At 33.9% G+C, this 22,784-nt stretch overlaps 4 protein-coding genes across 9 annotated transcripts; 3 read left to right on the top strand and 1 right to left on the bottom strand.

The window, feature by feature from the left end:
• Window positions 1–2,251: 2,251 nt before the first annotated feature.
• On the top strand, window positions 2,252–7,258 carry LOC113865960 (phosphatidylinositol/phosphatidylcholine transfer protein SFH8-like). 2 transcript variants are annotated; one of them, XM_027500795.1, is made up of 14 exons: window positions 2,252–2,706; window positions 2,796–3,099; window positions 3,292–3,391; window positions 3,524–3,790; window positions 3,890–3,967; window positions 4,098–4,199; window positions 4,287–4,336; window positions 4,502–4,601; window positions 4,709–4,807; window positions 4,912–5,025; window positions 5,298–5,430; window positions 5,990–6,387; window positions 6,716–6,790; window positions 6,893–7,162. In XM_027500795.1, the coding sequence occupies exons 1-14, from the start codon at window positions 2,673–2,675 to the stop codon at window positions 6,911–6,913; spliced, it is 1,875 nt and encodes a 624-aa protein (XP_027356596.1). In that variant the 5' UTR covers window positions 2,252–2,672; the 3' UTR covers window positions 6,914–7,162. The 2 variants fall into 2 exon arrangements, with proteins under 2 accessions (XP_027356596.1, XP_027356595.1); XM_027500794.1 differs by having other exon boundaries at window positions 2,454–2,706; window positions 6,716–6,794; window positions 6,893–7,258.
• A 765-nt stretch (window positions 7,259–8,023) lies between these two features.
• LOC113864976 (phosphatidylinositol/phosphatidylcholine transfer protein SFH3-like) lies at window positions 8,024–12,093 on the bottom strand. Its single transcript, XM_027499257.1, has 14 exons — window positions 12,048–12,093; window positions 11,166–11,421; window positions 10,935–11,034; window positions 10,582–10,848; window positions 10,275–10,352; window positions 10,091–10,192; window positions 9,953–10,002; window positions 9,638–9,737; window positions 9,461–9,553; window positions 9,291–9,344; window positions 9,076–9,169; window positions 8,305–8,663; window positions 8,129–8,203; window positions 8,024–8,041 (listed from the first exon to the last, which is right to left on the bottom strand). Exons 1-14 carry the CDS (start codon window positions 12,091–12,093, stop codon window positions 8,024–8,026), a joined length of 1,692 nt encoding a protein of 563 aa, XP_027355058.1.
• Window positions 12,094–14,066: 1,973 nt separating this feature from the next.
• LOC113864826 (bifunctional dihydrofolate reductase-thymidylate synthase) lies at window positions 14,067–19,056 on the top strand. 5 transcript variants are annotated; one of them, XM_027498984.1, is made up of 12 exons: window positions 14,089–14,331; window positions 14,794–15,317; window positions 15,409–15,808; window positions 15,887–15,931; window positions 16,112–16,177; window positions 16,884–16,945; window positions 17,030–17,104; window positions 17,196–17,361; window positions 17,460–17,583; window positions 18,236–18,342; window positions 18,424–18,587; window positions 18,704–19,056. In XM_027498984.1, exons 2-11 carry the CDS (start codon window positions 14,881–14,883, stop codon window positions 18,532–18,534), a joined length of 1,593 nt encoding a protein of 530 aa, XP_027354785.1. In that variant the 5' UTR covers window positions 14,089–14,331; window positions 14,794–14,880; the 3' UTR covers window positions 18,535–18,587; window positions 18,704–19,056. The 5 variants fall into 5 exon arrangements, with proteins under 5 accessions (XP_027354787.1, XP_027354785.1, XP_027354784.1 ...); XM_027498983.1 differs by having other exon boundaries at window positions 14,194–14,331; window positions 18,675–18,748; XM_027498985.1 differs by having other exon boundaries at window positions 14,234–14,331; window positions 14,919–15,317; window positions 18,675–18,748.
• A 1,455-nt stretch (window positions 19,057–20,511) lies between these two features.
• Window positions 20,512–22,345, top strand: LOC113864827 (probable caffeine synthase 4). Its single transcript, XM_027498989.1, has 4 exons — window positions 20,512–20,734; window positions 20,883–21,287; window positions 21,510–21,767; window positions 21,877–22,345. Exons 1-4 carry the CDS (start codon window positions 20,660–20,662, stop codon window positions 22,240–22,242), a joined length of 1,104 nt encoding a protein of 367 aa, XP_027354790.1. The 5' UTR covers window positions 20,512–20,659; the 3' UTR covers window positions 22,243–22,345.
• The last annotated feature ends 439 nt before the right edge of the window (window positions 22,346–22,784 follow it).

Here is a 22,784-nt window from a genome sequence, read left to right as displayed (position 1 = left end):
TTATCAAGAGTAAATTATACTCTATCTTATGTAATTCTATATTTCCATGTTACTTAAACTTCCTCTAACATTATTTGTTAACACTTAATTTTATAAAAATATATAAAAACTACTAAAAAATGAAATATAATTTCCCCATTTATAAAGATTAAAATATATATTTTATAAAGGGTAAAATTAAAAATATATTTTACTAAAAGTAAAAGAGGACCGATGATAACAGGAAAAGCTGGTCAAATAAGTGAACTGAAAAGCAAAAGACAAACCTGGTGGATCCCAGTGCAGAAGATTCGGATGCCTTGAGCGTGCCTTTGATCTTTTTCCCGGTCAAATAAGTAAAACATTTGCATATTTATTATTATAAAGTATTGATATTAATAAAAAATGTATTTAATTTAAGTAAAAATAATATTTACTATATAACTATTTTGACTCGTAAAAATTATTATTTTTTCATTCCCTTAGAAAAAGAACAGTGTTTTTTGGTGCCTAAGCAATGCAGAGTGCATAATATTGTCTTCTTTTAGTTTTTTTTTAACACCTGCAAATATTTGTCGACTACACATTAAAGTCACGTCCGTACCCGACATTAATATAAACGCATGGTGAAACTCTTTTTTGGATTCTAGCTAATATTACTTGCTTCTGACTCTCCGGATTAATACGAATAAAGTTTATTTACCATTTAAACTTAATTTTATATAACATGGCACGTTTTAATATAAATTTTATTAACTTAAATACACATCTTAATCATATTTAATAATTTTAAATTAAAATTCATATATTAAACTTTAAAAAAACTAGATGCTTAATCGTACAAGTTAAGTTAATTACTATTCAATAAATTCAATTTGTAGAATATGGACTACTTGGAAAATGACACCCTTACACTAATAATCTCTAGTTCTAAAACATAAGCAATTTCTTTTTAAGTTTAAACTATAAGTATTTTTTTATTTGAGATAATGTTATTTGAATTGAAAGATATATATTTCTGGTACATACAGTGTAAATGGACAAAGGGATACGTCAATACATTATATCTTAAAAAAAGGGGTAAAAAAAAAACTTATACTACTAAAACTTAATACAGTCTTGAAAATTTACGCAGAAAATATTTTAACTTAAATAAAAAAAATGCAACTTATTTAAAAAGAATGACTAATGTATACTGTACAGTAATAGTTGGCTGCAGCTCTTCAATGAAACCGAAGGGCGAAGGCGAATTAGTTTTGAAATTGTGTGCCTTTTCACTGGGCCGAAGGTTAAAATCTTAGTCATTTTTAATTTCGTTATACCTTTTCACGAGGACAATAATGTCAAGATGTTGGTATCTTTTTAAGATAATGTAATAATTTTTATAGATAAAAAAATACATGAAAAGATTTCATAGCATTTTGAGAGAGAGAGAACCACGTTAACAAGTATATCTTGTATGTGGGTATTTTTTAATTAAGTTCGATTTAAAATATAATTTTTTAAAATTAAAACAATATATAATTACTAAATAAATAAAAATAAAAACAGTTTATGAGTATTTGTGACAATAATAATTTTAAAATTAAAAGACAGATGCTAAATATCAATAACCACATGTTATATAGAATAGTAATATATTAGATTGTAACATACATATACGTATATGACATTTTTATATTCACGATTTATAAAAATTAAATTATGATAATAAATGTTTGCTTATACGGTTAGTAGATAAGAAATCTTCAAGTCGAAAACTCTCACCGAGTTAATTATTTATTGAGTATGATTGATGAGTAAGAAATGCAAATTCTATATATAAGTCAAGTAGGTTTATATTTATTGTTATATACATACACACGTTTTTTCCTCCTTATTTCTGCTATATAAGTCAAGTTGATCGTGATTTGTGACCCATAAAAAAAAAAAGTCAAGTTGATCTTCGGTGTTCGTATGGAAATAAAGTTGATTTCTTTATTTTGGTATACAAAGTCTATTTGATCGAGACAAGAAAGTTTAATTGCAAGAAATGCAATTTAAGATTCAATCAGGTATATATATTTTAAATATTTAACACAATTAATATTACTAATAGTTAAGTTAAACGTTTTATTGGTTACAATGATTTTATTCAATAAAAAAATTTTGTAGTTTAAAAAATTAATATTTTTAATCAGTTATATAATAAAAACTTGAACACAATAAAATTTATGAAAAATATACTAAATTCTGTAATATTATATATTTTTAACAAAAAATGATTAGATTTAAATGAGAGTGTATTATTATGAGTTTTGTAAAGCTGGCGCGTTTGACAGAGCACAGGGAATGAAGAAGTACGAGTGCTTTCCCTATTGCCTCATTCTCTGACCTCTCACGCTTGCCACCGCCACGTGTCGGAAACACTCAACAAGTGGGACCCACAGTGCTCCTCCTTCTCTCAACCCTCTTCCTTCTCCAGCTCCTATAACACCAACAACGCCACGCGCTCTCTTCCTTTTCCTGTCTCTAGCTGTCGCCGACGATTGTTTATTCTTTCTAATTTATTTTAATTAACTCTTTAATATTACTTCTCTCCGACAATATTCCGGATCAAGCAAGCTCCCAAATTACCTTCGAATCGAAGCTCAATTTCTTAGGGTTTCCGAATCCTGTATGTGTTTGTGTCGCAATTGATCATCGTAACTACAATGTCCGGTCCCCTCGATCGTTTTGCCAGACCTTGTGAGTCCCCTTTTCTTTTAATTCTTTACAATTATCGGTCAGTGTGAGAAAATATTGGGGGTTTCGTTACTAGTTGTTGATTGGTGCAGGTTTTGAGGGGTTTTCGGGCAGTGATGAGAAGAGGGAGAGGAGATCTGACTTTGAGAACTCTGAGGATGAAAGGAGGACGAGAATTGGATCCCTGAAAAAGAAAGCGCTCAATGCTTCCTCCAAATTCAAGCATTCTCTTAGGAAGAAGAGTGGCCGGAGAAAAAGCGATGGCCGTGTTAGCTCCGTTTCCATTGAGGATGTTCGCGATTTTGAGGAGTTGCAGTCTGTCGATGCCTTTCGCCAATCCTTGATTATGGACGAATTGCTTCCAGAAGCGTTTGATGATTACCATATGATGTTAAGGTACTTCAAGGAGTTATTTTTTAAATTAATTTTCAGTTATAAATTTATTCTTCTCCAGTAAATTTATATGTGGAGCTGCGGGACATTCTAATTTTCTGGGGTAAGAAAATAAAAGTGAAACCCTAGTTTGGTGTTAAAGATTTTGGCCAAATGAGCTTACGTCTGTATTTTCTCGATTTTGTTATTCTAAAGATTTCTGAAAGCAAGGAAATTCGATATTGAAAAAGCAAAACATATGTGGGCTGACATGCTACAATGGCGGAAGGAGTTTGGTGCTGACACTATTCTGCAGGTAAATGAGGGTACAGTTTGGGACATTCATTTGGCTTTTGCAGTTATGCTTCTTCAAGTTTAAGTAAAAGGAACAAGACATACTTTTTTACAGTGGTTCATTGCCTTACCTACTACTTCATGTTTTCATCAGGATTTTGAGTTCAAAGAGTTGGATGAAGTTGTGAAGTATTATCCACATGGCCATCACGGTGTTGATAAGGAGGGAAGACCTGTTTATATTGAAAGACTGGGAAAAGTTGATCCAAACAAACTTATGCAAGTTACAACTATGGATAGATACGTAAAGTACCATGTGCAAGAGTTTGAGAAAGCTTTTGCAATAAAGTTTCCTGCTTGCACTATTGCTGCCAAGAGGCACATCGATTCCAGCACCACGATCTTAGATGTTCATGGAGTGGTGTGTTTACTGTAATTATTCCTATTTGCTTGCATTGACTGTAAATCGAAGTTCTATAACATACAAATAACTTATTTGTTATATATTTGACATTATTAGGGCCTTAAGAACTTTACAAAGTCTGCCCGGGAACTTATTACACGGTTGCAGAAGGTTGACGGTGATAATTACCCTGAGGTGTGTTGTCATGTTTCATAAGTAATTTTTGCTAGTTTCTTTTTGAATGTTGATTTCATCAGTTATTGGAAAGAAGACAGATCATGATCACAGTGACTAATGATTCTTTTATTTTATTAATATGATACAGACACTTTGCCAAATGTTTATTATAAATGCTGGCCCTGGTTTTAGGCTGTTGTGGAACACCGTCAAATCTTTCCTTGATCCCAGAACAACTTCAAAGATTCATGTATGTAAACATGCCATCTTCTAGCTATTTAAAGGTTTGTTTATTGGTGGTATAATGCTGCTGACACTGCTTGATGACATTACTTAGGTTCTTGGAAACAAGTATCAAAGCAAATTGCTTGAAATAATTGATGCCAGGTACTTAGTGACTCCATTTTTTATATGTTTTTAGATTAATCTCTGCAGTTTAGAATTTTTATATTGATGTTTTTCTTTTCTATTGACTGATGCTTCATAATTTTTTGCTTTGCTGCAATTTACATGACACTTATAATGCCTAATATTATTGTGCAATTAATGAAGTGAGTTGCCAGAATTTCTCGGAGGTTCCTGCACTTGTGCAGATCAGGGGGGTTGTCTTAGATCTGATAAAGGGCCCTGGAAAAACCCTGAAATATTGAAGGTTATATGCTGTTCTTGGTTAATTTTCTATGGGTTTGGTAGATGGTATAATATGTCAATCTGACAATATAATAGGCTGACAGTTGATTGCATATGAACTTTCTGCAGATGGTTATTAATGGTGAAGCACGGAGGGCAAGGCAAGTTGTAAAAGTTCTTAACAGTGAGGGGAAGGTTATTGCATATGCCAAGCCAGGATACCCTATGGTAATTCTGTTTTTGATGGAGCCAAATTTGATGCCTTCATACCTTTTGCTCAATGTCCTGCTAATCATTTATCATTTTTTAATTTTGTTACCTCTACCTAACAGGTAAAAGGCAGTGATACATCTACTGCTGAATCAGGGTCAGAAGCTGAAGATATATCCTCTCCAAAAGCGATGAAGAGTTATTCACACCTTAGGTTGACCCCGGTCCGTGAGGAAGTGAGTGTTTGACCTGTTATTGAAGTTGCTATTGATTGTCTTATTGTGTGCACCCTCTGCTGCCTTGCATTTATTACGCAATAAAATTTGTTTCATAATTCTTGCACTTATTATATCATGTACTAATTTAAATGTACAATAATTAGAAAGTGGTCCACAATACTAAAAAATATCATGATGATGATAAAAATAAAATGTTTGGAAACCTTTTCAGATGATTTCTCTGTTTTATACCAAAATATAAAGTTGTTTGCATTTGTGTTTTTTGTCAGGCTAAGATAGTTGGAAAATCAAGCTATGCCAGTAACTTGTCTGGGTATGATGAATACGTACCCATGGTAGACAAACCTGTTGATGCTGGCTGGAAGAAGCAAGCATCTCTACAGAGGTCTTACACTTCAAAAGGTTAGTAACTTTTGACCTAGTATTTATTGATGGACCCTTTTGATGAATCCTTTCATTTTGCTTATTCACTGAAAGTTCATCCAATTGTACAAATGCTCCTAAGGTTACGATATTTTGATAGGCTTCATGCTTCTTCACTTTGGTTGTTATTGAGTTATTAATTTTGCCTTAGATCTATGATGATTGTGTCTGTAGACTATGTTGCTTCTTTCCATTATAAATGATGGACATGCCTTTAATTTTGGGATTTTTTTCAAGTATTTATATGTGTATAGTATAAAATATCTTGCATACATAATCTTCAGTATAATGGTCTTTTGCTATTCACTGCCATGCTAGGATTGACAACTATAGATCCTTGACATAGTATCCAGTTCCAGACTTGTCTTCAATTAAATCTCAAAGGGCTTTACGTGATGGGGTCTATTGGAGAGAGAAACCATTCATGCACATGTATTCAAGAGTTTAAGTTATGTTGCTTGATAGTGTAACTTGCTTTCTTGATTTGAATTATTTTGACACAATTTTCTCTACAAATTTAAATTTAATTTCAATTCAGGAGCGCCTCCTCTTCTTGACACTAAGAAAACTCCAGAAGGGGTTCAAGCTCGGATTTGGGTAGCACTGTCCGTATTCTTCTTGACCATATTTGCTCTTTTTCGTCAAGTTGCGTGCCGTGTGACCAAGAAACTTCCTGCATTATCATCTAATGATGATCAGAGTACTTCAGAACCAACTCTTGATACGACAAACAAGGAGGTTCTTCCTCCATCAACTCCAACATGTACAGAGGAAAATCTTCTTCCCTCCATGCTGAAGAGGTTAGGTGAGCTTGAAGAGAAGGTTGACACACTCCAATCTAAGCCATCTGAGATGCCTTATGAGAAAGAGGAATTGTTGAATGCTGCTGTTTGCCGGGTGGATGCTTTAGAAGCTGAGTTAATTGCTACTAAAAAGGTAGGATGCTACATGTTTGTTTTTCACTGCTATTGAAGAATATACTGCCGTAGCAATCCACTTAATAGTTATGGAGTACATGTGTAAAGCATTGATATATTCCATTCCTTCTTTAAATTTAAAACTAAAAACATGCCATTGCTTTGTGACTCTGATTGCACATTGTGCTACATTTTTAGAAAGAAAGTTTGCTAACTGCCTGGAATTGAGGCTTGTTTGTGCATTTCAAAATGGCATAGTATAGGGTTGGGATGGGAAGAATACAGTATCATATTGATTCCTTATCTGAGTTTGGTCCTGATCTTTGAATTTGGTGATTTGTGCTTAGGCTCTCTATGATGCGTTAATGAGGCAGGAAGAGCTGCTTGCTTACATTGACAGACAAGAAGAAGCCAAGTTACGGGTAAGTTGGCTACTGTATCTTTTGAACAAAGTTAAAACCTTAAAGGATCATTTTTCAGTTTTTTGATATTTCTATTTCCTTCATTTGCTTTATTTTAATCAGAAAAAGAAGTTTTGCTGGTGAAATTTATTTCTGAAGAAGAGATTCTGCAGAGGAGGATGTTTCTCTAAGCATGGTTGCTTTTAAGGAGACACTTTTCACATCATGTAACTCTGACCACTGATCTTCAGTACAACATGAGTAAAAGTAATGGAAAATTGTTTCAATGTGTGTATATCCAGAACGATTACTGGCTTGTAAAACACAAGCTTTTTTGTTTTGGTCGTGGCTACCTTCTTTTATCCTTGTGTTTAATTTGTTTACCTTGGTTGAAAAGCCTTCTCATTTACTTGCACCGAGTATTTTCTCAATGATGCTAAAATTGGTGGGATGCGAAACTGATGCTTGAACTTGACTAGGATTGCCTGTTACTTTTTGTCCTTCGGTTTTTTGTAGATCCGCTTTCTATAATAGTAAAATGTTGCTCTGTCATTCTTTCCTGTGATGGCTTCCTAGTTGGTCACTAGGGGTGTTGACAATCTTGCTAAGATTTTTTGGAGCCAGGCTGATCTTTTTTGCTAAGCGTTAAAAAAGCCGTGTCACATGAGCAATGAATTAGTGTTTCTAAAATGTCTTCGGTCGCAGATATGACGGATGTACATTCAGTTGATAAAATTATTTTGGTTGTAGTTGTTGACAAGATGGTTCGAAGAAACTCTTCCTTTTTAGCAAAGGGTAGATTTTAGGGAAGAAAACAAGGTTTTAGTATTTTATTTTTGGGGCTTTTACTTATAAATTTGATTTAAGTAAAAGAAGGAAAATACGGTTCATGATGATTTGGATGTTCAAAATAGTTCCGAAAACATCTTTTGCATGGAATTTGAAGATTTGCTAAGCCGAAGGGTTACAATGATAAAGCAAAAATAGTGTTACTTTCAATGGCTTTGAGACCAATAATTTGGAAAGCAAGCTAATCTGATTTTTCTTAAATTGAAACGTGCCTTGTTTTATTCAAGATGTACAGAATTGTCAAGAAATGGCACACGGTTATATTGCACAGAAGTTTTTAAACAAATATCGAATAAAGCAAACAGCTGAGTGCGATAGGCACTCGATGAGGCTGGTGGTATATAAAATTACAACTCTTCCTGATGTAAAATATTTGATGTCACACAGCAAAACACGGTCATGACCTTACCAGTGGAAGCGGAACTGTACTCACAAACCCAGAAGTGTGTTAACAGAAGTACTAGATACTATATAGACGAATTTTAAAGAAATGTGGCAGGTATGACGTACCAGCTTCTTTTTCTTCTTTTTCTTATCAATTTGAGCTTGGAGGTCTACTTGTCGAGCAAGGGCATCATCAAGTGCCTAAAGCCAAAATAGGAAGCAACATAAACTTCAAATATGTTAGCATTAATTTCATTCCCCAAATATTCAGGGCATTCAAGTATCTAGGAAAGCCACTAAACCTTTTTGGTTGAAGCCAACTCTTGTTCCAGAGTACTGACTCTGCTAAGAGCATTATTCAGCATTGCCTCCTTTTCGGGTGGCATGACTGGTTTCATGCTGAGAACAGTTATTTTCTCTTCTAGTTCTGCCATGCGCTTCATCATGGCCATGTAATCATTGTTAGAAATGGTGGGCGCTTTCATCATAGTGCCATCATAATATACTGTGCTGCCATAGAGTGCTGCTTCAGTGATTTTCCTTGGCATGTTCTTTGTCATGCGGATCATGGTTACAATTCCCATAACAAAGGCCATGATTCCACCGACAAACTGATTGCTAGCCCCATCAGACATCTTGCTATTATTGTTTGGGAAACAATCTGCAACTTTTGAAAAATGAAGTTATAATTTTAACAGTCAGATTAAAATGATAGCTTGCTTGTTCATGAAGAAAAACACCGATGATATTGTTCAAATCCATATACAAAAGCAACAGACATGACGCATTGGGCAGCAGTGTAAGGGAAAATTCATTCACATAGACGTAAGAACAATCATATATGAGTGAGTACTTAGCACCTTTATCCCCACAGTTGGAAAAGGATCTGATAATTTTTCTTTTACTTTATAAATTCATATATGTGCATGCGTGCAAGTCTCGTTGTCTGACATGCAACATTTGTTTGTATAAACAACTCTCCTTTCTTAATGCAACAACTTTAGTTTGCAACTCATTATGTAAAAATTACCTATTTTTGAGCAACTACCACTGAATTTACTTATTTTTAATACCTTTAGAAAGTGCATTTTTATCATTCTTCCAAGATGGATCAACTGGCTTGTCAAGGACTGGGTCAAATGCGTCATATTGATAAGCACCACATTGCTTTAAGACCTGCAATGCATATAATTCCCAAAAAAACAGGTTAGCTGTGGAACTAGAAACTGGAGAAATTAGTATGACCTCTGAAATTTTGATTTACGTTATATCATGTAATGAAACTTACTTTTGGCGATATACATGGCACATCGTATGTCTCCGGAAATGATTCTTTGCATCCCTTAATATTATAGGCAAAAAAAGTATACTAAGTTAACAAATATTCTGACAAATAAATACAAGTTTTAGGACAAAGCTTTGCATTCTGAAATTGCCAAAAAGTGGAAAACTTATTACATTATGACGTGCTGTTTCATCTTCTATGATTGTTTTCTCCTGAATGCCAGATAAGGTTTTTCTCCGGCATTTGCCCTCTCCATTTTGAACCATCTAATTCATTCAGAGGAAAATGCCTTATTGTTTTTCTTTGCTATATATATAACTAAAGAAAGTGATGTTTCTGCAGTAAACTACCTTCAAGATATCAGGGTCATTCCAAGGCCCCTTGTCAGAAAGCATACAGCCACCTTTATCTGCACAAGTACAAGTACCACCCAAGAATTCTGGGAGTTCACTGGTAAATACAATAGACAACAGTGTTATTTATAGTCATAAGGAGTAATGCCAGTGCCACAATGGAATAACTATTTACAAATCAATGAATTTGATCAAGGAGAGATGACATTACTCAAGTCCAATTTATGTCACAGCAAGACCTTGGATAGCCTAAATTTCTACGGAGATGAGTATGAAATAAAATGCTTCAATGAGAAAGGAGATAAATATAACCTGGCATCAATGATTTCAAGCAACTTGCTCTGGTATTTGTTACCTAGGACCTGATTAATAAGTCATTAATTGTTCAGTATCCCTACTTGGCTAAAATTGATCTCGGTTCAAATTGATAAGTAGACTAAAAATTCTTACATGGATTTTTGAGGTGGTCTTGGGATCTAGGAATGACTTAATGGTATTCCACAATAGCCTAAATCCAGAACCAGCATTGATGATGAACATACGGTTCAGAGACTGTGTAGAAAGGAAAGTTCAATTAGGCTAAATTTAGAAGGTCATTCAAACAGTTGCCATGCCTATAAAGATAAACCAATACCTCAGGGTAGTTGTCACCATCAATCTTCTGAAGCCGCTGGAGAAGATCCCTTGCAGCTTTGTTCAAACTTTTAAGACCCTGAGCAAGCATGCTAGTCAGCAATTGTGTGAAACTTCTTTACACACAAAATACATAATATCAATTGATATGATATCCACAAGTGTAATTGGAAATGGACATTGCCTTGTTAAATTTATGGTGACTATCATTTAAATTTTAAGGTGTAACAATAGCTCTTTTTATGTTATTGGCTTTTCTTTGATAGAGGGATTGGAGATCTGAAAAATAGCCAGCGTTTTGTACCCACCACTCCTTGCACATCCAAAATAGTTGTGCTTTGGTCAATGTGCTTCTTTGCTGCGATGGAACAGGCAGGCAACTTAACAGCAAAGGTCCTCTCAAACTCTTTTACATGGTACTGGAGATAACGTTCCATTGTTGTTACTTGCATCAGCTTGGTAGAGTCAACCTGACCCAACCTTTCAATGTAAACAGGTCGTCCATCCTTATCAACCCCATGATGCCCTTGCGGATAGTATTTTAGAACTTCATGGAGTTCCTCGAATTCAAATTCCTTATAGACCAAAAAAATTATGATTAACATGAATAAAAAGTTATACCACAACATGAAGAGTAATTTTCCTTTTTTAATAGGGTTACCTCCGTGATAGTGTCAGCACCAAATTCCTTCCTCCACTTGAGCATATCAGCCCACATTTGTTTTGTTTTCTCAATGTCAAACTTTCTTGCTCTCAAGAACCTGGATCATTGTACAGTTAAATTATAGGGCCATTAGATTAGAACTGTGAAAACAAGGCATTAAACAAAGCTACTCATGCTACAGCAATAAACAAATAAATCACTGAACAATAAACTATGTCAGAAGGCTACCTTAGCATCATGTGATGATCATCATGTTTTGAGGGTAATAGCTCTTCCAAGATAAGTGCTTGACGAAAAGCATCGACTGCTTGCAACTCTTCTGCATCAAGTTCATCCACTATAGAAACAGACATAATTCTGCTGTGCCTGCGCCCCTTCTTGGCAAAGGAATGCTTGAACTTAGATGAGGCACTCATTGCCACCTTCTTGAACGACCCGAGCCTCTTTGTCTTCCTTTCATCCTCAGAATACTCAGTTTCATTACCTGTGTTTGAAAGAAACAAAAAATTACTCTTAAATGTTTGAATAAGATGATTATAGAAAGCAAGAAATTCATACGCTAAACATCTTCTTCATCTTTCTGCTGTTGTTTCTATTAACAACCTTAGCAAATATAAATTGCATGTTTTCCCAATAGCATAACATCTAAACTTATAACTGCTTTCTGTTTGTTATCGGGTCAACATTTTCCCTAACGAATGGTGCCACGCATTATTGGCTGTGGAGTTCATATCCTTACAATTTTATATATACATTCAATAAACCATAAACATCAATCCGTTGTTTTTGTTTTGAACTCCTATTAGAGTTGCTGCAATGGAAACCAATTCATAGAAGAAGTCAACAATCGTGTTCATTTCTGTCATTGATCCTCATTTTGGTAAGTGGCATGCATAAGCTTTAATGTAATATGATAATCAACTAATCATCTATTTAGACACTTTCTCTCATCATCAATTATCACACATTAAAAACCTGCAAAAATTTTATGGCATATCATTCCACATTCTAGCTAGTATAAACATAACCATATAGAATAGATAAAGATTTCATAGTGCATGCATGAAATATAAGTGAATGATGACAAAAAACTTAAGGAATTACACTTACCAAGTTTCATGGGTCGGTCAACAGGGGCGGCAATAACGTCACACATGATTAATTGAATGTTGTGGTAGCTTATATTCAATGAAAAAAGCAGCCCTATGGCAAAAGAAAATCAAGTACTAGAATACATCAATAACCCACAATGGAGCTTTCACGTACACCTACACGATTTAGCCGCGAAAAACAAGTCAGAAGCATATAAAGCCAAATCTTTATGCAACAAAACAATCAACATCTTTATAATCAGCATGCATGGACGAAATGAAAACCGACAAAAAGAAAGAAAGATATCTTAATGACCAAATACTGTTCAAGCAAATAGAAATGCTAAAATGGTATCCATAAGTTTATGAATCAACATGATGTTCATAGTTAATGAAAGAGGATGAAAGAATCTCAGGAGACGATACCTTGATACAGGAATGTAGGGGTTGCAAAACCAAGGGAAAAGTGAAAATATATGACATAAATATATCTCTAAAAGTGTTGCCATTATGGGATACGAAGGGTAATCCAGGTTGGTACAGCTGCTAGACAATTTTAGAGTTTGCTATTTTTTAATGTTTATTTATTGTCATTATCCACTGTCCATTGAAAGGGTCTTCATAATTAGGTGATTAATTGTTAGCTTCAGTTGATACGAGAGGTGGAGTTGTGATTGCCGAAATGCAAGCCATTCCGTTGCTTCTCATATTATTTCTTACCATCTCATACAACTTTTTTGTCTGTCCACCGTATTCTTACGTTACATAATTTTTCTTCCAGTTAAGTACTCTCTACATCCATACTTCTATTCCACATTTATAAGATTATAACATAACCAAAAAAGAGAAAACATTGATGTTCCAAAATTATATATGTGACCACGTTAAGTTTTATCTATAAGAATTAAATTAAAATTGTATAACACAAAAAAAGTATAATTAACACACGTAGGATGTATGTATATACAATTTCTCTGAGTCTAATTTTATTTGATTTTTTGTTGTGTAGGTTTGCTTCTTCTTTAATTTAATAAATCAAATTCAACTTATAAAATTTTGCTTGATTGGAGAGACTATTTTTTATGGAATTGTTTAGACTAATTTGAGGTGGGTGGTGGAAAGGATTTAGCTGGACATAACATGGGGCTCCACTAAGTCCAGATTCATGTCATGAACATTGGAGATGATGCTAAAACGAAAGTGTCATCCACGCCCATCATAACAACAATGGGAAAAGTTAACTTATGGAATTCATATATTTTGACTTTTTTATCACAATATTTTTTTAAAAATTATCTATAAAAATAATTGTATTTAAAAATTAATAATTAAAATGAATTAATTTAATAGTATTCAATAAACGTTGAAAAAAAAAGTATAATATTAAAATGTGACGTGTAATATTACAGTATATTGAGGCGCAACACAAATGAGTATGACATACTTTATGATTTAATGTGGATATTTTTTATTTTGTTAAACATTAAATATTTTCACGTGTTAAATTTTTAATATGTTATTCTATTTTTTATTTATTTTTTTACTCAGAAATTAGACGTATAACACGATTTGATGTGCTAACTCTTTTATTGATGAAGTTTAAATTTAAAAATTAAAATTTCTATCACTTTGAGAAAATTTGAACTTTATTTTTTTATGCTTTTATTAAAACAATTAGTTGAAAATTGCAATATTTAAATAATATTTAAAAATCAAATAAGTAAAAATTATAAGTAAACTATTGAATAAAATATATTATGAAAGGCTTGTTAAAAAATAAAAATAAATTATTAACCTCAACATGTGGTTAAAATTTAATTTAAGTATTTTAGTTATAAACTGTAATTAAATTTATTTTATTATATTTTTATATGCTTAATATAATACAATATTTAAATAAAATTTATTATTTTTAATATTTAAACTTAAGCATAAGACTGATACTAGCAAAACCTATAGTAAAGATTATAAATTTTTAAGACGAAAAGTTTAATTAATCAAATTAAACTATAAAAATTATCATAACTTATAAACCAGTGGGTTGATTTTTTGAGCGGTGAATGGCTTTTTCCCATTTACAGTCTCTCACTCAGTTTCCATTTTCCACTCTCAGCTCTTTCCCGTTGAAATGGTGATTACCACCATATTATCCTGATCATTTTTCTATTATTATATAATAATTATTCTTCCCGTTTGGATTTTGATATTGTTCCTCAGTTAAAAAGGTTCGTGGAAAATTTGTACCAACTTTTTTGTTTTTAGGTCACATTCCTTCCAAAATTGCTCGTTTCAGCTTGCCATCGGTCAGTTCCTCCTTCACATTTTTTGTTTTACGTTTTTTTTCCCATTTTACTGTGAATATGTTGCGTGTGTTGATCTTGTCTATGCGTTTTGTACAGTTATAGTGTAATATGCGCTTGTTTGATTTAGTTTAAGCGGTTAAACAGATTTTGGGAAATTTTGTTGTACTGCTTTGGCGGCTTCCAAATTTTATTGCATAGTCTTTGAGAAAATTTACTTTGTGCGGACGGGGAAATCGCGAAGCCAAAACATAGCATCATAATGGTCGTCACTGTTTTGCTGCATTGGTGTCATCTTTGAAGCAACTTAGTTCTTAGTTGGATAACCTTCTTGTTCATTCTTTGCTTAGTTATACACTGTGTCCCTTTCATCCCACAGTGATTTTTTTTCTTTAATTTTTTGTTGGTACATGAGCGGTGCCATTTATAGTTGTTAGTTCTAATATACTGCTTTTTGGGTTTCAGATTCCACTGCACTTCCAAAATAATTGGTTGTGCAGTCCTTGTTTTCCGACCACATCTTTAAGATTCTGTCGGCTTTTGAGTTCGGTAATGGCCAGTGATTCTTTTGTAATCTCCAATGGAGACAGTGATGGCAGTGTCCATCCACTACGGAACATGCAGAGGACTTACCAAGTAGTAGTGGCTGCCACTCAAGATATGGGCATTGGTAAGGGTGGAAAATTACCCTGGAGATTACCAACTGATCTCAAATTTTTTAAGGAGATTACTGTGAAAACATCTGATCCTGGGAAGAAGAATGCCATTGTAATGGGAAGGAAAACATGGGAGAGTATCCCTCTTGAGTTCAGGCCTCTTTCTGGTCGCCTTAATGTTGTTCTGACTCGCTCGGGCAGCTTTGATATTGCAACGGCAGAGAATGTTGTTATATGTGGAAGTATATCTTCTGCATTGGAGCTGCTAGCTGCTTCTCCTTATTCTCAGTCAATTGAGAAAGTATTTATTATAGGAGGTGGTCAGATATTTAGGTACATTTTTTTCAAAATATTTTTTTCTTCACCTGCTCTCCCTTTCATGTTAAGTTCTTTCTCTGCTATGGCTGATAATTTCCATGTACAGAGAAACTCTCTATGCACCTGGATGTGAAGCTATTCACATAACAGAAATTCAGTCAAGCATTGAGTGTGACACTTTTATGTCTCCAGTTGATTCAACTATATTTCGGCCATGGTACTCATCCTTCCCTAAAGTGGAAAACAACATCCGCTACTCTTTCACAACATATGTGCGTGTTAGGAGTTCTGCAACAGAGTCCCTGAGTCAGAATACTGATCCACCTTTTGATAATAATTCAGATTCCTTAAAATTTGAGGTCAAGAATTTTTCTTTTCTTCCTAAAATGATTTTTGAGAGACATGAGGAGTATATGTATCTTAGGCTAGTTCAAGACATCATTTCTGAAGGTTCAACTAGGGATGATAGGACAGGGACTGGTACCTTGTCAAAATTTGGTTGCCAGGTAACTTTTCAAAATTTCAATTGGTATATTGAGGATTGCTGTACTTTATATGCTGACTTTGGCTCTATATCTCCACAGACAAGGTTCAATCTGCGCAGAAGCTTTCCTCTTCTAACAACTAAGGCATGCAATAGACATTATTGTTCAATATGTGTTCGATCTACTGTATAAAATAACCAGTCTTTCATGTGAATTGTCTTCTTTTTTCTTTGGTTTTGATAATTATTTAGTTTTTCCTTTGGATGTATATTGGGGAAGAGGAATATCTTATTTGTAAATTTTGATAGAGAATTTGATTTGTAGAAAGTATTTTGGCGAGGGGTTGTTGAAGAACTTCTTTGGTTCATCAGTGGCTCAACAAGTGCCAAGGTAATGATATCTTCTGCTAATCTTTTCCACACACACATGAATTCTTAGTTTGGTCACAGACAAGCTGGCATGAGCCTAATATTGGGAACATGAGGTTGATGTGTTTTATATTATTCAAGCTTTGGTTTGAATACAGATAAAGTTTAAAGCTCAGGAGCTTTCAGGCCAACTCACATTCCTAGTATTATTTGTTTTTTATAACTTTATTGAACTTAAATAATATAATTGCATTTAATAAATCTATCTTTTATGCTCACTACCTTCATAGTTAAGAAAGAATGTGAAGATATATATATAAAAAAATGTGGTAAATGTTTCACATGTTCAAGGAGAGTTTGTTAAATTGTTGCTCAGTTCTTTTGTGAATAGTTAAAAGCCAGACTTAAGCAGCAGTGAACTTGTATGCACTGGCTCTTTGCCTATCAACATAAGTTGAGTTGCATTAGATCCGGCAGTCATTAAGGAAATTCCTGGAGTTGACTTTATATTGTAGAATGAAAAAATTAATGTATCTGTGATGCTGTGGATGGTTTAATAATATCACAGTTTGCACTTGCTTATCTGTTGTGGGATATAAAGGGTTACAGACTAAATTTCCAAGCACAAGGTTTCAATTGCATGAGCTGTTTAGTTATCAAAGAATCTTTTGTTGGAATAATAGATTTGATTATATGAAACTCATTCTCAAAACATTTTATACTGACAGGCGCTGCAGGAAAAAGGCATTCATATATGGGATGGCAATGCATCCAGAGAATACCTTGACAGGCAAGCATGACTATATATGGTAAATTCTAAGTACACTTTTCTTTACATTGTACTTAGTAATTGGCTTTACATTTCCTATTACAGAATTGGTTTGACAGAGAGGGAGGAGGGTGACTTGGGACCAGTGTATGGATTTCAGTGGAGGCATTTTGGTGCCAAGTAGGTGGATTATACCTTTTTTCTCAGTAGGTCAATAGATTGCATTATCTGGAATTGCTCAGCTCTTTGTTCCCTGTGTTACATTTAATAGATATGTCAACATGCATACTGACTACTCCGGCCAAGGATTTGATCAGCTTTTGGATGTTATTAACAAGATAAAGCATAATCCTGATGATCGGCGAATCATTCTCTCTGCATGGAATCCAGCTGATCTTAAATTGATGGCACTTCCACCCTGCCACATGTTTGCACAGGTTTGCAGCTTTTTTTGGGTTTCTCTTTCAAAAGAACTCTCTCTCTCTCCCGCCTTCCTTATATATGTATTAATTCTTATTTTTTTAAACTTTTTCAGTTCTATGTAGCAAATGGGGAATTATCTTGTCAAATGTATCAACGATCTGCTGACATGGGCCTTGGCGTGCCATTTAATATTGCATCCTATGCCCTCTTGACATGCATGATTGCTCATGTTTGTGGTATGCAAATTATCAAAGCATTTGCCGTAGGCTTAAATACATAGTCATTATGTTTGACATTTTGTAGGTGTAAACGAAGATGATGTGTCCCATTTTATTTGGTTATAAATGGCTTTAAGCTAATTAATGGGTGGTGGTTCTCTTAGATTTAATACTATGCTCTGGCTACTTCTTTGTCCAGGGGCCAGGAGGCAATAATCATACTTTTCATGTCCTAAGCATGGTTTAGTTTTTTTAAAACTGAAATTGACCTAGAAAGTTTTGCTCAGTTGTATGTTTAGAGTTTATATTATGTCTTGTATTTATTTATTTTTTTGGGACATTAGTTGAGTGGGGAGGTTGATTCAGTTCTATATTTTCCTTTTTTTAGTAACTGAGAAAGTTTTGCGTACAAGAGGGGAATGCTTTTATTATTCTTGGTAGTATTCTATCATATAATGCACTATTCAACAATTTTTACGGTATTTTTGGTAGAGTTGTTTTCAGAAGTTTATCAACAAGATTTTGTTTTACAATTGAAGGTTGGGTCGAGGTAGGTTCAAGGTTCAAAAGTTCATTGGTTTTGATAATATCACTAGAGAAAAATACAGCTTAAAAAGTAATTTAAAAGTGAAATGGCCAATCCTTATTATACCACTATTTTTCTTGTTAGATCTTGTTTCGGGTGATTTTATCCATGTTATTGGGGATGCACATGTTTACTGCAATCATGTGAGGCCTTTGCAGGAGCAGCTCCATAACCTCCCAAGACCTTTTCCAGTATGTGTAATGTTTGACACTTCTTTTAGTTTGTCTTTTGACATTTTTCCTTGTTGACTGCCTTAATGTACTCCAATGCAGTCTCTTAGGATAAATGCAAAGAAGAAGGATATAGATTCTTTTGTGGCTGCTGATTTTGAGCTCATAGGCTATGATCCTCACCAGAAGATTGATATGAAGATGGCTGTCTAAAATCTGGGAGTCCTCACTCTCTTCTTCAGGCTGTTTCTGCTTTTTGAAATGAGGTGAGGATGTAATTGTGTGTCATTCAGAACTTTGATGGGTATTCTTTTACCATTATTATTTGTATAAAGGAGATTCATAAAATGTAGTTTGGTGCATTCTTATGGTCCATGAGCAGTAGAACCATATGATGAGCATGGATGCTGAGGTGCTGTGCAAGGTAGTTTGGTGCTTACTCGTGGCGTTTTTATTCGCTGATCTTCAATGCTGAAGCGTGTACAATTGAAGAACATTCAGTTGGACATACTTCAATCGTTGCATATATTGCTGGTGGGAATGCTTGAAGCCCACATGCTATGACATTCTTCACGTTCTGCTGTACTATTGTGGGATCAGAAAATTGGAAGTTTAAGATAAGCGGTCTCTTTATTTGATTTATCATTTGATCTTTTCCGTATTTACCAGTATTTTTTATGCGCCTGTATGTACTGGTATCATTGAATGAACTTTTCGTTTCGTTGTTCGGATTTGGGACATCACTGAGTGAAACAGAAAACAATTACGAGTGCAAAGCCGTTGGGAGAAGGGGGCAGATTGACCATGCGGAAAATTTATGTTTCATCATTTTTAAATATTCTGCAAACAAAAACTTGTGTTCTTGGGCCCCATTTCAGAATTGATGTTTATCCATTATCACATATCATGGCCCCATTTCAAGCACAAAATCTCGCCTTAACATGTTTTTTCGCAATGCGCGAGTTCTAGTTTGAGTAATAATAGATTTATAATTGTAATTTTTTTAATCTAATTCAACAAAATATGGTTATGCTGTTTATTTGTTTTAGCAATTATATACTAAAAATGATGTATTGACTGCATTCAAATTGAATTAAACGTGTTGGAAATAATGCTTAGACGTTTGAATAGCACAATGGGTAAAGAGTTTTCAGGCATCTTCAAGAACACAAGAAATATTACATTTTCGACGGAGGGAAGTTGATATGGCAACATCCCCGACCAGAGCAGGGTTAAGCTCATCAATGGTCATGTGTGTATCGGTCAAATTGATATTATAAATCTTTTAATTTTACATCATAATATAACCAATTATTATTGGCTTTGTAATTGGTTTTAAGATTTTTCAACCTAATATTCAAATTTAGTCCAATTAGCCAAACTTTTTTTTTTCTTGTGTATAATCTAGAGCCAAATTCATAGAATTACATATCTTCAGTTATGTCCGTTATCTAATTTTTATTATTATATTTTGGGAAAAAAAGGATCAACGGTAAAAAAAAAAAACTATCCATTGGGAGACTATCGTTGTTCTCTTTTATTTCGAAGCACTAGTTAGAGCCTTACAAGTTTGTTTAGAACTTGAATAGAATCTCATATATTTTAGTAATGGATTAAGTTGCCCACTGAATCTTTTAGTATTTGTCCTCCTCAGCCTAAAGAAACGAGCCCAAATCTGAAGTACTCCAAGCCTTCTCGATGGCTTCGTGGCTTGTTTACCCTTTCTTGAGTAATGGTCATTCCAATTCATGATTATGATCGCCCATTTTCTCCAGTAATGTTCATTCCGATACATGATTATGATATTTCATAAAAGCCACTCACTTTGACCAAAAAGAATAAAAAGACAACTAACTCACTTTATGAAATGTAATTATATTTCTTGCGTATGTGCTTACGTAAGATACTTGGACTAAAATAATGTTCGTCGAATAGACGTTATATGCGTGGAAGAAAAAGATAAATAGAAAGAAAATAATAAGAGAGAGAGAAAGAGAGAATATGAGCAAGTAGCATAAACATTCTTAATAAAAAAGATGAAGTTTCACTTGATAATGCTATTTTCTAATGTTAACTTTAATTATATAAATTAGTTATAATAAAAAATACTATTAATGATAATACTTCTCCTAAGTTTTTTCTATGAAAAGTAAGTCTAATAATATATTGGTCGTTGGCCTAAAACCTTCGACGGTGGACTTACAGTCAAATTTGTTGCCATCCTTTCAAGTCTGAACCCGCCTCTTTAAAAAGCGAGACTGAAACCGAATACCTTGTGAATTGTGATCCATAATCATAGCCATAACCATATAAGCTTTGTTCATCAGTGTTGTGACCAATGGCAACAGTGCACTTCTTTAGCGCTAATGGTGGTGTTGGAGAAACTAGCTACGCTAACAACTCCTCATTCCAAGTTCTTTCTCTTTCTCTCTCATTATATTCTTAACTACTTTGCACTACATGATCCTCATATCCTATATATATAAGTCCGTGACACAATTCAAGTTGTTCCTTGTATGTATGTATCATTATTATATTGGTTTTGATTTTATTTAATGCAGAGTAAGGTGATTTCCAAAGTGAGACCTATATTGGAAGAAAGTATAACGACCGTCTGTTGCAACTCTATCCCAAGCTGTTTCAAGGTGGCGGATTTAGGTTGCTCTTCGGGACCAAATGCACTTCAAGTTGCATATGATGTTATTGACATTGTTGATAACGTAAGTCGCAGCTTGGACCGTGAGCTACCCACGTTCCAAATTTTCCTCAATGATCAATTTCGAAACGATTTCAATAACATCTTTGAGTCACTACCTTACTTCTATGAAAGGCTACGACAAGAGAAAGGAGAGAGATTCAGTTCATGTTTCGTTAATGCAACCCCCGGCAGCTTTTATGGGAGACTCTTTCCCACCGATTCCATGCACCTTTTTAATTCCTCCACTAGTCTTCATTGGCTCTCTCAGGTTGACTTCATTCTATAATCAAACAGCTTTGGTATTTAAATAATTGGAAATTCAAACCTATGCTATTCTTTATTATAGACATAAAAATATGCATTATAAAAATACACTCAAAAAGTAAATGATTAGCTCTCTCTCAGAATTGTTTAAAGCACACTTCTGATAATAAAATGTGATAAGACAATTCATAGATTTTTACATTATTTCTTTTCCGTTTGGCAACAGGCTCCAAAGGGGTTAGCTAAGGGAACAGGTTTGGTTAACAAGGGAAACATTTATTTTTCAAATACAAGCCCGTCTACAGTGTACGAAGCATACCTTGAGCAATTTCAACATGATTTCAATGCATTTCTAAAATCACGTGCAGAAGAATTAGTGCATGGTGGCGGCATGGTTCTGTCATTAACAGGCAGAGATGAAACTTGTGAAATGGTAACTCCTTGGGGATTAATTGGTTTGGCACTCAATGACTTGGTTTCGGAGGTACATAGACAAATCATATATGTTTGAACAAAACTATGTCCTATGGTTTGGTTTTTCTGTTTCGTACAATTTCCTAGGAATCATATGATCGTGCTGTTTTGTAATGCAGGGTTTGATTGAAGAGGCAAAATTGGACTCCGTTAATATGCCAAGATATGGTCCCACGGCTAAGGAAGTGAAACAACTGATTGAGACAGAAGGGTCTTTTACTCTTCAAAAGTTGGAAACCCTTAAGTCACGTTGGGATGAGGGTTTTAAGGAGAATGGTGATGGTGAGTTTGTTTCTGATGTAAACGACAGAGCCAATTTCATAGCCAAATACGTGAGAGCTACTACTGAACCTTTTCTGACGGCACAGTTTGGTGAAGGAATAATTGATGACTTATTCCTTGGATTTAAAAAGAAGGTTGTGAAACTGTTGAACGAAAGGAAATTAGAGCATGCTACTGTCGTCATGTTCATGACCAGAAAATGAGAGATATTACTCGAGCTGAAGAATAATCTTTTGATGATGTTTTTGCTTTTTAAAATATGTTAATCAGTCTTTTGAGTTAAATAAAAATGTTAATCTTCGCTTCCTTAAAATGTGACACATTTAGTTCTTAAATTCTCTCTCTTTTAAATTTTAATTTAAGTTATTTTGAATTAATTATACTTATTTCCCCAAATCCTGATTTTAATTAGTCGCTCATGATATTAATTTTGAAATTCCAGTTAAAATTTTTATTTCATCTTCTGAATCTAAAGATTCATAATGAAATTTTAAATTAGTTGATGTTGATGTTGAAAGTCATAGAAAATAAAAATAAAAAACCCTTTTACATTAAAATAAACTAAATTAAATTTTAGTACATACATATTAATCACAAGAGAGAGAAATCTTATTTTAAAATAAGAGAAAGATGACAGTATATATTTGTTTTTTAGTGGACATCATGAGATAACAGAATAATTTAAACACCTCTTTAAGAATATATGATTTACTCTTTAATTAATGTGGAAGAACAAAAATGGGTC

This window comes from Abrus precatorius, unplaced genomic scaffold (assembly GCF_003935025.1).
Source record: "Abrus precatorius isolate BTA unplaced genomic scaffold, Abrus_2018 Scaffold4, whole genome shotgun sequence".
Taxonomy (NCBI): Eukaryota; Viridiplantae; Streptophyta; class Magnoliopsida; order Fabales; family Fabaceae; genus Abrus; species Abrus precatorius.
The sequence above is the reverse complement of the archived record's forward strand: the minus strand, read 5'-3'. Positions and strand labels throughout refer to the sequence as shown.

Excerpts from the sequence above, each read along its gene's own strand:
- LOC113865960 (XM_027500794.1), top strand. The coding sequence starts at position 2,673 with ATGTCCGGTCCCCTCGATCGTTTTGCCAGACCTT. Across the intron at positions 3,968-4,097 it reads ACGGTGATAATTACCCTGAG|ACACTTTGCCAAATGTTTAT; the intron begins GTGTGTTGTCAT and ends AATATGATACAG. Across the intron at positions 5,431-5,989 it reads GAGGTCTTACACTTCAAAAG|GAGCGCCTCCTCTTCTTGAC; the intron begins GTTAGTAACTTT and ends ATTTCAATTCAG.
- LOC113864976 (XM_027499257.1), bottom strand. The coding sequence starts at position 12,093 with ATGTGTGACGTTATTGCCGCCCCTGTTGACCGACCCATGAAACTTG. Across the intron at positions 11,035-11,165 it reads GATCATCACATGATGCTAAG|GTTCTTGAGAGCAAGAAAGT; the intron begins GTAGCCTTCTGA and ends ACAATGATCCAG. Across the intron at positions 10,353-10,581 it reads TTTTGGATGTGCAAGGAGTG|GGTCTTAAAAGTTTGAACAA; the intron begins GTGGGTACAAAA and ends ATGCTTGCTCAG.
- LOC113864826 (XM_027498984.1), top strand. The coding sequence starts at position 14,881 with ATGGCCAGTGATTCTTTTGTAATCTCCAATGGAGACAGTGATGGCAGT. Across the intron at positions 15,809-15,886 it reads TGTCAAAATTTGGTTGCCAG|ACAAGGTTCAATCTGCGCAG; the intron begins GTAACTTTTCAA and ends ATATCTCCACAG. Across the intron at positions 17,584-18,235 it reads CATGATTGCTCATGTTTGTG|ATCTTGTTTCGGGTGATTTT; the intron begins GTATGCAAATTA and ends TTTTCTTGTTAG.
- LOC113864827 (XM_027498989.1), top strand. The coding sequence starts at position 20,660 with ATGGCAACAGTGCACTTCTTTAGCGCTAATGGTGGTGTTGGAGAAACT. Across the intron at positions 20,735-20,882 it reads CTAACAACTCCTCATTCCAA|AGTAAGGTGATTTCCAAAGT; the intron begins GTTCTTTCTCTT and ends TATTTAATGCAG. Across the intron at positions 21,768-21,876 it reads TCAATGACTTGGTTTCGGAG|GGTTTGATTGAAGAGGCAAA; the intron begins GTACATAGACAA and ends TTTGTAATGCAG.